The sequence below is a fragment of the Vanellus vanellus genome, assembly GCF_965231255.1.
Source record: "Vanellus vanellus genome assembly, chromosome: 2".
In the NCBI taxonomy this organism is placed as follows: Eukaryota; Metazoa; Chordata; class Aves; order Charadriiformes; family Charadriidae; genus Vanellus; species Vanellus vanellus.
The window spans coordinates 152,777,844-152,793,583 of NC_138906.1; the positions used below are offsets into that span (position 1 = coordinate 152,777,844).

Consider the following 15,740-nt stretch of genomic DNA (forward strand, 5'->3'; position numbering starts at 1 on the left):
ACTTCACTTTGTTTGCCTTACTAATTGAATAAATTTTTCCACCTATTTGGCTATAACAGCAACATTCGTCTGAAGGCATTTTTCCTGTGTTAAGCAGTATCAGTTTGCCACTGTTCTTTAAATTTGAATTTAACTGTATCAGATTACAAACCGTCTATCATCTGGGGCATTTAACATCCTTATTAGGATCATATTACTCATAAACATTACTTTCCTGAGTCCTTCCTCTAAGCATTAAATACAGATTGAAAAAGTTTGTATAGTAACTAGTCAGAAAACAGTAATAATATCTAAGGCAGTGTCAACAGTCTTCATTAATGAAAAAATAACAATTATACTTGACACTTTCTAATTTGAAGTACTTTTTAAAGAAAACAAACACCAGTCCTGAGGTGGGATTTCCCCCCCCATTTGAATCTCTACTTATGAGCATCTCTGCTTCTTGTCTTGTCTGTTTTGGTTTTTTCTACAACACATCACTGTTCTCATTGGTACTTGTACTACTGAAGTGTGATTGTCCCTGTGCTGCCACATTTATGTCAGGCAGAGGTTTTCCTCTAGCCTTACATATGAGCATCGTTTGATCAAGTACATTGACTGAAAATAAATCTAACCTATTCAGACACTGGATGGCTGCATAAATCAAATAACTGCTTTGTTATAAAGATATGATTGAGAACCTGTTGTGTTAATGCATATGTCTGTTGTAGGTTAATCATCAAAACCAGTATACTTAATTTTTAAATGCCTCCTGAAGGCTAATCTGTATTGTAACTGAACTGGGCATTAAAAATTACCATGTAGGTGTCTAATATAAATTAACTGCATCTTCCCCCCCACTGGAAAAAAAAAAAAAAAAAAAAAAAAACAAAAACTGCCACCACTTTTCAATAATAACTATCATCCATCTGCTCATCCTTACTTTGATTTTAATTAGCACTAGCTGATTACTGCTTCACTAGTATTGCTTACAAGTTCTTCAAAGCACTGAATATTTATCATTTTGTTCTTCCATAGCACTACTAAAATGGGCTTAAGAGTCAGGAAACACTATTTTTCACCATTGTTAAATTGCAGATGACAGCAAAGTCATGGAAAATGGCACATAGGATGCCATGTATATTTTGGAAAAGGTACCATTGAGGAATATGAGAGTGAGACACTTTGTATTCTAGATATTACAGGAGGACTATGGTGTTAAAACCAGTTGTCCCAAGGGATGATCCTGGGGTATCAGGCTCATCTAGAGTGAATGGGCAACATTCAGGTTGGGTAGCACTTGGACAAAATTTCCTCTGGACCCTTCTCCATTGTTCTAAGATATATATTTTTTCTTTTCTTACTGCTCAAAATGTCTGTGGCAATGTGCTGTCGTCACATGTATTGTAAACCTCCAGGGCGATGTTTTTACATCATGGTATAAAGTCCACAAGCTTGTGAAAACGTGTGATGTTATCAAAATACATAGTGCCATCCTGGAATAGTGATCAATGACTATATTACGAATAATGAAGACAAGCCCAAAATATTCTTGTTCATGCCATCAACTGAGGTGGAACCTTGGACATAGTGATCCCACAACTGAATCTCATTCAGTTTCAGGAAGAGGGGAATCTTGAGCAGAATAGATCCTCATACAACACTGATGATCAGATATACAGGACTTGTAGGAAAGCGAGGAGCTAAGTTATTTCAAAGTAAAGAGAAAGCCACAGGCTGATTTTACCATTTGATTAAAATGGTAGAAAGGAAGAGAATTTGTATATATAAGGATGAATGCAAGGAAAGGCATGATATAGCTTCGATAGAGGAAAGTTAAGATTGATACATCAATTAAGGTTATTTTAAGGAATATATGACTGTGTGGGTAACAGGGAACTCATTGATACAGCCTGCTTGGGTTTAAAAAAACTGCACTCATTTGGTACTCTCCAGAGAGTCTTGAAGAAAGACCCTTGAAGAGTGACTAATTAACAAAAGAAAGATCTTTTTACAGCTATTTAACACATGATTTAAAGGCAAATGTTGGTTCAAGAAGTTCCTAAATCACTAACTACAGAAGCTGGGAGTCTACACAAGAGGGAAGAGCACACCATAACACCCTGGTGTCTTCTACTCTTTTCCTCAACAACTGTTATTGCCGCTATCAGACACTGAACTCCAAACATAAACATTTACTGATCCAAACTGGCTACTCTTAATGGTGTTCAGATGTTACTTCAATACCATGCTACGTCATCACCAAAAGTTTATAAAACTATTTTTTTTCTATGTGAAATTTATTTAACTTAGAGGTAAATTACCTTTAGTTTATTTAACATAAAGTTTATTCTGCATAAATATTTATTTAAGCATATTGTTTCTCTGTAAAACACTGTGTATTATTTGCCTAACTGCTTTCTAAACATTCTACTAATATTTTAAAACTCGATTAACAGAGTTTGTAAGCTTGGATTCAGAAAAAAAGCCAGCAAGTTCAATATTACAACACTTGAAGTTAAAATGTAATTATCTTCTTATAAAATGTAAAAGAGAATCTACTGTGAAATTCAAGAATGCTGTGTTTAAAGCTACTGGTTAATCAGTACTCTGACATCATTTATTTAGGACTAGATGTTTTCTCATATTTCTATTTGAGCTTCCAGCCTTCATAAATATTTTATTTTTAAATGAGAAATGGTTTCACAAAAGTCTTACAGGGAAATTCTGACTGCTGTAAATTTGTAAGGGATAAAGTGTGCTCATTAAATCGTCCTTAGCTGTGCTATCCAGAAGAGTAAACAAATTATGTTTACAGTATAAAAAAAAATTGAACGTAAACATATCATATCCACTGAAAAGTTTATCAGGAATATTCCCAAGTCAAGGATAGACCCAAATTGATAAGAAACTTGGAATAAATTCTGATTTGGCAGCCCAAACAAAGACCTACATTTTTCTGTTCTTATTCGTTCTCATCTGTACAATCTGCAAGGGAGTCTTAAGCTAACAGGCTATCTTGAAGCAGTTTATTATAAGGATCAAAAGAGTTTTAAGCATGTCCGACAAAAACTTTAAAATAGGATGCAGTTTTATTGCATCTAAGTTAAGGGGAAGATATTTTCACAAAATGTAATTTCATTCTCCACAGAATATTTAAAATGAATGCAAAGGGAGTGTTTCTGTTGGGAAAAAAATGCGCAAAATCATCATTGCAAGGGAGAAATTCATTCTCTTAGCCATTGGTCTCTAACAGCTGTCTATTTTAGTGCAATTAATATGATGCACAAAATAAGCAATATCAAACAATGAAATAATTAAATGTATTTTAGAAAAGAAATGAATTGCCTATGGTATCACCAATATAAATTTCATTCAGTATGTATCATTTTACATTGTATCTAGATTTGTACAGAAAAAAAATATAATCTGGCTAAAATCAGAAACAAAGTGATGGTCTATACAATACAATACTTCAATTTACTAGGGAAAATTCTAAGCCTTTACATTTTATGAAAATTAAATAGGAAACTTTTAGAAATGCTCAAGAATACACTATCAGTAAGAGAAGTGAGGTAAATTATTTTGTTTTAAAGGGACAAATTATATCATGTTTCAAATTTATCTTTGAGAATAGAGTATTTAGATGTCCTACTATTTTGTATGAACATGCCGGTGGTAGGTCAAATGTTAAACACCATGCAAAGGTTTTCTTAGAAGTACACTCTTACTCAGACAGAATAGACCTGAAAACTTTGTTTTGATTTGGTTTGGTTTGTTTTTTTTTTTTTTTTCATGGTAGATGTGAAGTATATTTTCCCTACAACATTTGATTGAGACGCTGCTACGCTCTCAAACACTTTCACATTAATGCACGTATTCATGTTAAGAAATAATTAAAAAATTGCATAATGTGTTCTTTGACAAGAAATTATGATCCTTATTCAAATGACAACTGTAGTTCCCTGTATGAGCTTTAAGCACATACTTTCTGAGAACAATTATTTTCTATCACTTTCCAGTCTATCCACTAAAATTGTATTGCTTAATTCAAAACTAATCATCATTTCAAGTTCAATTACTCTAATATATTTGCTTTTTTTTTTTTTAATATTTTAAGTAATAATCAAGCTCTCCAAACATGTAGGAGGAAAAATTGTAAAATTGTCAACTTGTTTTTCAATAACAGCTAAATTAAACTGGTAAACATGAATAGAAGATACAGATTAATGTATTTGCCTAAGACAGTGTGAAATATATACTTTCACTTGGCATCTTCAACTGCTGTCATCAGGAGACTGCTCTAAGCACATCTTTCATACAGTACTCTGGGAAGGAGGTTCTACCACTTTGTCTGTACAATTTAACTAGACTCTTAACAATTGTATTAATAATTCAGACTAGAGTACATGCAGGAATCCAGGATACCCATGCCAAAGCAGCCTAGAGAATCATTCTAGTTTTCTGCTCAGTAATTATTAAATATTCCATTAAAAGTGACCAACAGAAAAATAAGACACTAAAACATTTCAACCAAAGTATCCTAGAGGCAAGTATTAGAAAACTCTTGTGTTCAGATACTCTCTGAATATTTAACTCTGAACTTGCATACGCTGGATAAATTATCCCATAATGACAATGCTATTTCTTTCACCAATGAACGTCTCAAACTTCAACTTTTCACTTAGGCAAAAAGGAACATTTTACTAGATCTCATTTATTTTCATATTTTTGTTTTGTTGAGAAAAAATGAGGAAAATTGTTTCCTCAAATTAATCCTTTTCTTTGTCTCACTTCCAAAATAAATAAATAAATAAATAAAACAAAATAAAAACAAAAACAAAAAACCCTTCATTCAACTCAAGTTACTAAACATCAGAATCAGCCCTTGACATCAGACAACAAAAATCCTGAAGGACATCTATGCAACTTTTTCCCACTACTTAAATGAAAATGGCCTATTAAGATTTTCTTAAAGGAAAGACTCGGCATAACTGAAATATTATAATAACTGACCAGAAGACTATGGACAGTTAGCACTTCATGAAGAATTCTGAGTCTTGTCTCGTGGATAACCCCAGACTATCTGCTTCATGTGTATTCTAGCTCATTGTTTTACTTAGAATCAAGAAGCAGGGATATTTTGTCATACATCAGATGTGCAGAAGAAGTTGTTTGAAGTTTTTCAAAATCAATAGGTGTAATAGCCATATAAAGCAACAAAATGTCTAAAAAAAGATTTTATAATACCACTTACTGTCCAGATCAACCAATATTTTTTTAGTAATTGTACAAATTATGTACTACTTGTTTTCCAGAATGAAAGATCAAGGCCTAGTTTTAGTTTTAGAAGTATACTTCTGTGTAGACTTTAGAAACTAAGATATCTTGAACTAAACCTCAAGGTATAGTCTAAGGGGATATAATGTATTAACATTGTAAATCTAATTAACAAATTGTTGTTAATCAAGCTTTCTAAATCTGTTTTTCCTAACATATGGGGGGATACTTTTGCATAATTGAACACATCAGTCTAATTCATATAAATGACAAGCTAAAAAAAGAATATGCTCTCAATCTGTTTCTCTACATTAGCAATTATTATATTAACATTGTATTTTTTTGTTTTGTAAACATATAATATGAGAATTTCCATATATAAAGTAATCTTATTTTATCATTTAAATATAGGCAAAGACTTTTGCAGAAAAAAACCCTAAATCATTGTTTGAAGCTCATGACTGAATAGGTAAAACACATTCAGGAATAATCGAATGAACATTCAAGTGATTCATATTGTCTGTATGTCATTGGTGTTACCTCACTAATAATTATTATAAATTATTGTTTAAAAATTATTTTAGCTGACAGCTAGTTCAAAAGATTTCAGTTTAACAGCTTGAAAAACTGAATGGCAACTAAGTAATATTCTAATACAGGTAATTAACTATGTAGGTGGCAGTATGAATTAAATTATGAAATACTATTTGCTAAAGCTGACACTTAGTGTATAGGTTTCTGCTATACCCTGAAGTAGTAAGGAATATTACAAGCATCACTTGTAGAAACTGAGACTGATACTTTTGAAATTATGCAATTATCTAATTTGGGATATTTTCTTATTATAAAATTAAAAATAATTTTCTTTATGTGGTCTATGCTATGTTTGGTGTTTTTTGGTATTGATAATAAGAACACAGGACTCTACCGACTTAAACACGGCTAGCCAACCACCTGTTGTGCCACCTGATGTTCGAATGCCTCTGTCTGTTGCGCAGAACCCTCACAATGCTTTATGAACCACTTAAGAGCTTAAACTTTTACTAAAGACCATCACTGGTGCTTATGGTTTTGTATACATCCTCTGTTTTGGGAACTAATAGTGTATTTAAACCAATATAACAAACACAATGATTTGTCATATTCACACGTTTCTTCTTCTTGCTATGTTACGATAAAATTATCAAGCCAGAAAACCACAGAATGTATCATTTATTTTTTGAAATTAACTGAACCTGATCTTGAAAGAGATTATTTCTTCTACTTGTTTTACAGAATGCACCTATTCTGAGATCAAGAATTGCAGAAGCCTAGCAAAAATATTGTTACTACTTTTAAGTCAACAGACTTGCAACAATGCAAAGAAACAAACAGAAATCCTCTCTAAAGGTAGTGTATACGGAATAAAACTAAAACCAACAAGTGCTGTGGCTACTCAGCTCAGGGTGTTGTATCTGACAAATCAGGATGGAAATTTCTAGATGAGTGTAACACCAGCCATACCCCCAGAATATTCTTTAGTGAGACTACATATACAGTTCTCTGTACAGAAACTCCTCCAGAGAGAATCTGTGACCAACAGGTGTGACCAGTGCTACTTCCCCCAGCTCTGTGCTGAAAGGACGCCGTGCCATTCACTTCCTGACATTATGAAATGTCAGAAGAAATGTCTGAAGGCTCCACAAATCCTTACCAGTCCAGTCCATTCTGTTTCTAAATATATACATTTTTAATGCAATAATGGTTAGACCTACAGACAATAAGATGAGTGAGTCTACAGTGCCTTTCATCTCCATGTTACATCATCGGAATATTTTTGGTAATTATTTTACAGCTGCAATTAGAATATCAATGTTTATGCCATCATAACAACCGTTACTGTTTTTTTTTTTCTGTTTGTTTGCTTTCAGCAAGATTAGCCATTGATAAAGGAAAAGTGACAAAAGATATCCTTCCACATATCATCTTTTTTTTTTTAACCACATTAAAATTGCAATAGCTGACTTACCATATTGTAGGTGGTTCAGAACCTTCTACTTCCAAATAATCATACTTTTCTTCCATTTGGAAATCTGTAAATATGAGCGAGATAGTATCACCAGGCTCTGCCACAATTGTCCATGTGCAATCCGCATTATTATGATATTCATTAGGAAAGTTGGGGCTTGAGATGATACCACTGGATCCTCTCATAGTTCCTCCACATGCATCCTCAGCTGTAAAAAAAAATCAATAGTAAATGTCATTAAAATCACCTCTTAGAAATGTATACTTTCTTGTTGCGAAGAGTTTATTACCTTTTATGTCAACAATTGCTTACGTGTTTTTGACATGTTAGACTTGGAATGCTGCTGCATAGTTAAGGTGTTAACAAGTAATTGCTTCAGATTTCAATTATTTTAAAATTGTTATACCAGTGCCAGCAGACATTTCTATAATCTACTACTTATTATTTTGATTAGCATCGTTTCACTCATTTTACAATAACATGCATTATTTCCTCTTTTGCTTTAACTAAAAATGTTATCATAAAGCAAGTTGAGTTTAATCTCTATCATATGCAGTCTGACGCATGATGTGCAGCAGTCACATTATACTGAGAAAAGAAGTACTGAGAATCCTACCCATCTTATGCTCATTGTTCTACCATATTTTATTTTAGTGAACTTCTAGTGATGTTTAAGTTTGTTCTCCAATAATCTTTTTCCAATTTTCAAACAGCTTCTCAATTTTCAAACCAAAGCCATTCATGGGTGATTTATCAATGTCAGATGCAAGACATTTTCACAATTATGATGTTTACATCAGTCGTTTTAATAGGTGTAAGTTTTAATAGATTGAGTCTTTCAAATATGACCATAGGAATACATTGTTCATGATATGTGAATAATTGTGAAATTATTTGGCCAATTCTCACAACCAGTTATTTAGTGGTTGTGAATACACCAATAAACGCCTAAAATGGAAGAAGGCTCAGAGGACATGGGCAAGGGTGATGTTCCCATAAAGTTAATGGAATAATGCAGGGTATGACTGAGCACAGCTGTTGCAAAGAATCTGACTTTTATTCAACACAAAGAGGACCAGAGGGTGGCCTTTGTTTTAGATAAACTGCTATCAAAAGTTGAGTGGGTTAACTGATGGTGGAAATGTTTCTCCCTGAGTTCATTAAGAGCGTGAATGTCTCCCTGAGTTAGCTGGACTAGCACAGGAGGAGTGAATATTTGGCTCAGCTCAACATAGAGTATAACTAGACAAGTAACAATAGAACTTCAAAGACAGCAATGGGCTGGCTTTGACGTATGTATGCCTTCCAGCGACTGGGGATGTCCAGTGTTGTGATTGTGAGTATATTATAGATACCAATAATGTGAATCACGGTATTGTGATAAAACTGTATATTGCATTGCTACATATTTTGCCAAGTGTAACCTACATTTGTGTTGTTATGCAGTATATTTTGTATCATTCTACTAAATTAGAAGCCCTGTGTAAAATCAACTATCTTGATATAAGTAAATTTGATATTAAATATTACATCTTCCACATGTGGCATACCTAAAAGAACCTAGTCAGTGTATTTGACTCTGATGCAATGATGCTCTATTTCCTAACATACAATCTTATGCTGAATAAACTTGGTAAATATTGGAGATTTACAAAATTAGTTCTAACAACAACAGAACTAACTCTATGAGAAAACAATTCTCAAATAATGATTCACAGATTTCATTCAACAAAGAACATGACTGATGTTGTACATCCATCTTAATGATAAATATATATGCCTAGTATCTCAAAAATTGGTTTTGAGTCTCCCATGTAATTTTGTTTTTTTCTGTGAGCTAAGATTGATTGTGAATGTAGTGCTATTATTTTCAAAAATGGAAATACCTTTCAAATAATGTATACAGAAATACCATGTTACTAGACGGAAATACAGTATCGCATTACTTTTCAGTTTATTACCCAAATGTTTGAAGAATACCTGAAAAGCAGTTCTTGTTTCTGCTTAATTAGAGTGCTAACATGAATAAAACTTGCCCTAGAGCCTGAAAAAAACAGTCAATATTGCTGAAAAATTAATGACAAGGATAAAAAAAAATAAAAATTATGGAGTACAACATCACAGAAAAAAAAGCTTTAAAGAATTCTGACACACAAAATGACTCATTTTAATGGAAAGAAAAAAATTAATGACTGTAAGAAAACTCTGAATTACAGTAGTTTAGGAGTTTAAAATACCAGGTTTTGTCTCTTAAAAATTCTGCTAAATTGTTATACGACCAGATAGAAAAACTGAAGTAAAAACATCTCTTGAGTTTAATCTTACTAATTAGCCAGTGCATTTAGCATCCATTAAATACAACGAAACTGAGAAACCTCATCACGGGTTTAGGTCCTTTCCTCAGAAAGGAAAAAAAAATATATAAAAAAGGTAATAATGTAATTTTGGTTTCATGCATTAAGGACAATCAGTAGAATAATTTTTAATTGTTAGTTCACATAAGTAGAATGTCCATTAAAACAATGATTAACATACTGATTTAATGATTTTGAAGAAGCTATATATTGATTTTTAAATATTGATTGAAATATGTTTTATCAAGTACTGATTTGAGAAAGTTCTTATAGGTAAATTTTCATAGCTAAATTACTGAAGCTGATGCAAACTGGAAAGACAAATAGTAGCACATGAAATGGGGTTTCATCTCATGGAACAAATTACACCTGGAAACCTAGGAGTATCATGCAAGACTAAAGACTCTCAGACTGAAAAATAGAAGTGTTTTTTGAAAAATACTGTACTACAGATTTATTTTTTTTTTTGCTTTTCACAAATGAATTTTGGAGAAACCCATCCTAGTTCCTAGAAATATAAAAAAACTGTTCACTAAAAATGTTGCCATACTCTACCAATACTTAAAAGACTAACTAGGGTGACTGTGTTTAAAAACACAAACTGTGTCCATGAGCATGTCTGCTATTTCTGAGCCACATCTGTTCAGAGATTTTTGTCAAAATGTAATTTTGCTACCATCAGCAAAATGGCCCATACAAATCATCACATATTTTGTTCTGATTCATGCAGCAAATTTGCTACAAATAAAATTAATACTAACTACATTTAAGTGCTGTAAATATAATCAAGAGCACACCAGATATCATCTTAGCCTCTGTAATACAAGCATTAGCACAATAAATAACAGAATTACTGTGCTGTGTTCCTATAGTCCTCCACCTACAATATCATTTGGTTGTGATTTATTTGATTTCATTCTTGCATGCAGAGCCTTGTAGGTAAAAGCTCACATCTGGGAGAAGGCTAACAAACATTAATCCCTGTGAAAATGTTTGGTGACTTAGGTTGTGAAGCTACTGGAAAAAAGACTTGATCTTCAAGTAAACTGACAAACACTGAAGTTGACAGCAGTTCTACCACTGACTTCATAGCGCATAAGACCCTGACAAATAAAAGAAAATGTAATAATTGTTTCTGTGCAATCCTCTCTTAGGACCTGTATTCCTATCACATTGAAACAACATAATTGCTTAGATGTCAGCTATGAAACATTACAAATAAAAGAGTAACTGGTAAGAGGACATTTATGAAGACTGACAGTGGCCCATCTTCATCACTTGCAACATGTGCAATAATGACATGTGAACATGGAAGAAAGAGAAGAAAGATAATCTTTGCAGTGATTTCTGTACAGAGCCCTGAGAATCTCTTTCTCTGCCTTTCCACAGCTCTCTGAATTACCTCTGTCAAACCACTGAGGTAGGAGTCCTCAAAGATATTTAAGTGCCTAACACCACAATCACTGCAGTCAAAATGTTAATACCTAAACAGCAGTTAAGCACCAAAGTAGCTTGAAAGATTTGTGTATCTGTCCTTATTCTTTTAATTTCCAGTTACCAAATATGAAGAAAAACATTCACAGGAATGGTGAGAAGACAATACTTTAGTTAAGACTTTATAGAATCTGACATTATGCAATTACAAATACAAAGAACATTGATGACATTAAAAAAAAAAAAAAAACAAACAAAAAAAACCAAACCAAACAAACAAACAAAAAAAACCTTTAAAAATTCCTACCCATAGTTTCAAATTAAATTTATTTTGCCACGTACTGGGAAAATGTATCTAACCTACAAACTTGCAAATGTGACATGAAGGCATAAATTCAAAAAATACACATGCTGCCAAGATGTCATTTTTCCAAATATACTTCTCTGATCTTAACCATATGCTGAAAGGGGAAGATTTTTCAAAGTGATATGCGAGTGAGGACTTGGCTTAGAAAAGCTTTCAAGGTATTATGAATTCAAATGAAGATCTATATTTGAATATGCATAAGGGCTCTTATGCAGAGGGAGTATCACTGATATTATGATGTGAGTGATGATTATGAGAGTACAAAGATTTTGAGGGTTTGGGGATTTTATTTTGCTTTTTGTAGACATAGACTGTTTTTTATTTATATACATAGATACATGCAGCTTTTTTCTTGTCTTCTTTTCTAAATTATGGCTAAATGCCCATAAAAAACATAATGTGAAATAAGTATATATCTAAGTAATTTCTGGTGAAAATAAATTTAATAAAATTTTGTATTAGATTTTCTAAGCATCTTCCTCATTTTCCATTCACTGTTCTTTTTTCTTGACAAATTTTGAAAATATATTTCTCTAGTTAGTCTTATTTAAATTTAAATTTCTGCTTATTCTTGTAGGTTTCAGTGATATTCACAATAATGTTACATAAATATTGAACTGTAATTTTCAAGAAGACAGATGATCAAAGAGAGGCAATGTTATCAGTGATTTATCAGACCATGCAAATTTATTGATTTCAATGAGAATTCAATGAGATTGCATGGTAGATCAAGCTTTAATCATCTGACACATAGTGTATCACATCATCTTATCTATCTAGATATTTATAGCGTACCGAACAGTTAGACTTAAGTGCATAATTCAACTCATCACAGAGTAATAGACGTGTTTTCTATTTTTGAAAAAAATGTGAGGAGAAAAGAGTATAACAACTTTCCAAGTTTAAACAATATTTACAATAGCCAATATGTTCTGAGCAAGGCAAGCCACTTCTGAAGAAACCCATCACAAAAAGCTGAGAGGACCTGCAGTAAACCCTCTATACCTTGATCTCAGCTACGCAGACTGTATGAAACTCATGACATATACTTCACAGTGTAGTTCAGGTACAACCACAGAGATAACGCTGTCTGCTCTTTCAAATTTTACACAATCTTATTTCAGACAAATTAGCTGAGCAATCTAAAGGAATCAGCACTCCCCATTTAAGCATTTTACAGTCATATTAATTTTTGCTTGTAAATATACACATTAAAGAACTTTACACTAGAAAGCAATCAATTCTTTGAGAAACTCCAGTTCTCTTCAAAAGAATTTAATATAAGTAAACGTATAACACTAACTACTGATTCCACAGTGTGGTGAAAAACTACTTTACCTGCTTCTGCATAGCAAACACAAGCGCGTATGCTTGTGTCTACACAAACTCTAACCATCTACAGAATTTTATTTGAGGCTCAACTGCTGCCTTAAATATTGATATCTAACTCTTAAGATTTCTGATGGGCCACTGAAGAAAACAGGGACCCTGAAAAAGGTCATTCTCTACTCTCTCACCCCATATTTATCATGCATTAAAGATATATTAACAACTTACATGAATAAAATAATTATGTGGAAAGTGAAGAATACTTCTAAGTATTTTCAGATGTTTCTAAATGAAAGGTATTGCTTTTTACGTCCTTCTGAAACAGCTCATGATTACTTGATGCAATAAAGTAGAATGGAAATGGAAATTAATTATGCAGACAGTACTTTTTGATGTTTTTCCAAACCACAATGCTTTAGCTGTAATCTCAATTCTGACAGGAAAAAGAAATATGTTTTGTTATAAAATTTGACCAGTATTTTCTAATTAAGTTTTAGAATCTATTACCTTCATATTCAAAGTAAAGGATAAAGAAAATGAGATTATCTTCTTCAGGCAGCAACTTGACATGCGAAAGCAAACATTATTGTCCATTAAAAAGGCAGCAGACTGTCTTAGCTATAACCTGAGTTATACAAACATTTCTGAATCAGTGGGTAGTTTCTTTCTCAAAGACCTTGTCTCTTTTTGTTACTTCTGAAAGTTTGTCAGAGGTTAGTTCTAAATAAAAAATATATTAATTAAAAATCTCACTTAAATAACAGCCCCACTAATCACTGTTTAGGGAGGGGGTTTTATGTTTTCAATAGGTGTTCATTATGAATGTTTTAAAATGTTTGTAACAATTGTATAGAATTATTTAAGTTTGTGTTTTGTTGTTTTTTTTTTTATGAAGCTCAGAATTATCTTGACTTGAATATTATTACTACACAGGCATTTTATGTTTAGTATTTTCACCTTTATAGGCCTGTATGTTTATACACTGAGGCTGCTTTTACAGAGCACAGCATTGAGAAGCAGCTTCATAACACATTTTGAACTTAATTTTCCACTAGTCTGAATTTGCTGGTTTATCCATCAGCAACTTTCACAAATTTCCTGTGTCACACCTGTCCAGTGTTTAATCCAATGCTCTTACAGCTTTGCATTTTTCTGCACATCCTATACTGCTTTCATAAAAAGCGTTTTAGAATGTTTAAAGTACAGAGAAAGCATATATAGTATAATGCATACTACATCTTGTTTTCATTTAATATTCTGATATATTCTAAAAAGTCCAAATATAATGAAAGATATATATAATGAAAATTAATATATAATAATATATTCTATAACAATATGTTATATATATTATAAATATTGTTTATATATGTATAACGATACATACTAATATAAAGAAAAAATATATAGATATGTACAAATAATTTCTGATAAACATTTGTATGCTGTCTTTTTCTACAAACCTGCAATAATAAAAAATGTCAACCTTTCCTCATAATTTATCCACAGAATAACCTTACAGCTTTCAGAAATTCAAATGAAACGATTGCAAAACATCCATCAACTGAAAATCTTTAAGGATAGCTTTGCAGAAGACTTGTCATTAATAACTTACTTAAAATTCATCCAGCTTTTAAGGAGAGGGACATAAAACATTTCTTAAGGACATATGGAAGTCTCATTTTCTACGGCTTTGTGTCACAATTTGTAAAACTCACAGATTTTAAATTCCAAATAAACCCATGGATGACTACAAATTGACACGATTCACATCCTCAAATCCCTTTGCTTTGCACTTGTATGCTCAGTATAGCTGTAAAATTTATACAGCTTTGACAGCCAGCAAAAAAATCAAATAATAGCATCTGTAGCTAAAAAGGTGAGGAAGCTCGGGAGCTTAAATGGTGCTGTAGCAGAAGTTAAATGGAATAAATTGCCTTCTAACCTGCCTGTTTTGAGATAGAACCACAAAAATGAGCTATGCCATGGGGAAAACACTGCCAACACCCACACAGCTTGTGGCTACCTGGAGCCCGTTACTGGGCAAAATTCCTGGAGCCCATTACTGGGCAAAATTGGCAGGGGAGCTGCAGGAGTGACCTGTGGGCGGGGAGGCCACAAACTGCCCCACGCTGGTTCAGAGTCAGTTCCATCCAGGCATCTCTGCAACCACGGGGGTTGACCCACTGTCTGACAAAATGAGAGCCACAGAAGAGCCACCGGAGCGGGCAGGAGGCAGCGTGGGAGGAGGGATGTAGGGGAACACAGAAAGAAACATAGAGGTGCATGTGAGGACGCACCGTAGACTGTACAGAAGGGACGTCCTGAAGGGTGTGAGGTCCCTGGAGGAGTTCATGCAGAAACACAGAATAAGAGTCGGAGACCAGGATGAGGGAAAAAGGAAACCAGTAGGCACTGCCACCTCTCACTCCTCCCCATGACATGCCTTGGCTGAGGGTGAGGTGCGGCAGGAGCAAGGGGAGTGGGAACCAGGATGGGTAAGAGGGGTCTGGAACAAAGTTGACCCACAAGAAGGGGGAGGAAAGGTCTTTTCCCTAAGTGTTTTTGTCTTCTTTTGTTTCTCAGATCCTGAATCAGTAACTGAATGTTTGTGTTAACTAGCAATATGTTAAAGTTTGGCAAGATCCTCAGTTGGCCGCAAGGAAACTTCATGTGGTGGGTGTGATTTAGGTGAGTTCGGCTCTTCTGAAGGGTTACCAATATGAAAAGTAACTGTTTTCTAGTAAACACTGTGCAGTGACCTCATATACTATTTTCTATAAAAAGAAGGAAGGAAAAATGTTAACATTGGAAAAATCTTGGCACGTAAAGCCAATAGTTTGGGTTTTTTTATAAAAAAACCTGAAAGGTGTGCAGTCTGCTGAATTCTTACCTACATATTTGGAAAACATCAGAAGCTGTTTGGTTAAAAATGCCCCTAGGTAGTTCATTTTTTAAAATTTTCTGTTCTTCCAGACTAAGACTTGAA

The 15,740-nt window shown here is 33.3% G+C and overlaps 1 protein-coding gene across 3 annotated transcripts in view; it reads right to left on the minus strand.

The window, feature by feature from the left end:
* The window catches only part of CSMD3 (CUB and Sushi multiple domains 3), a gene marked incomplete at both ends in the record, with an annotated part of 716,885 nt that overhangs the window by 504,914 nt on the left and 196,231 nt on the right, over positions 1-15,740 (minus strand). For all 3 annotated transcript variants that reach the window (XM_082479076.1, XM_082479075.1, XM_082479074.1), the window contains one exon: positions 7,268-7,475. In XM_082479076.1, the coding sequence (XP_082335202.1) occupies positions 7,268-7,475 (208 nt within the window). The remainder of the gene's footprint in view (positions 1-7,267; positions 7,476-15,740) is intronic.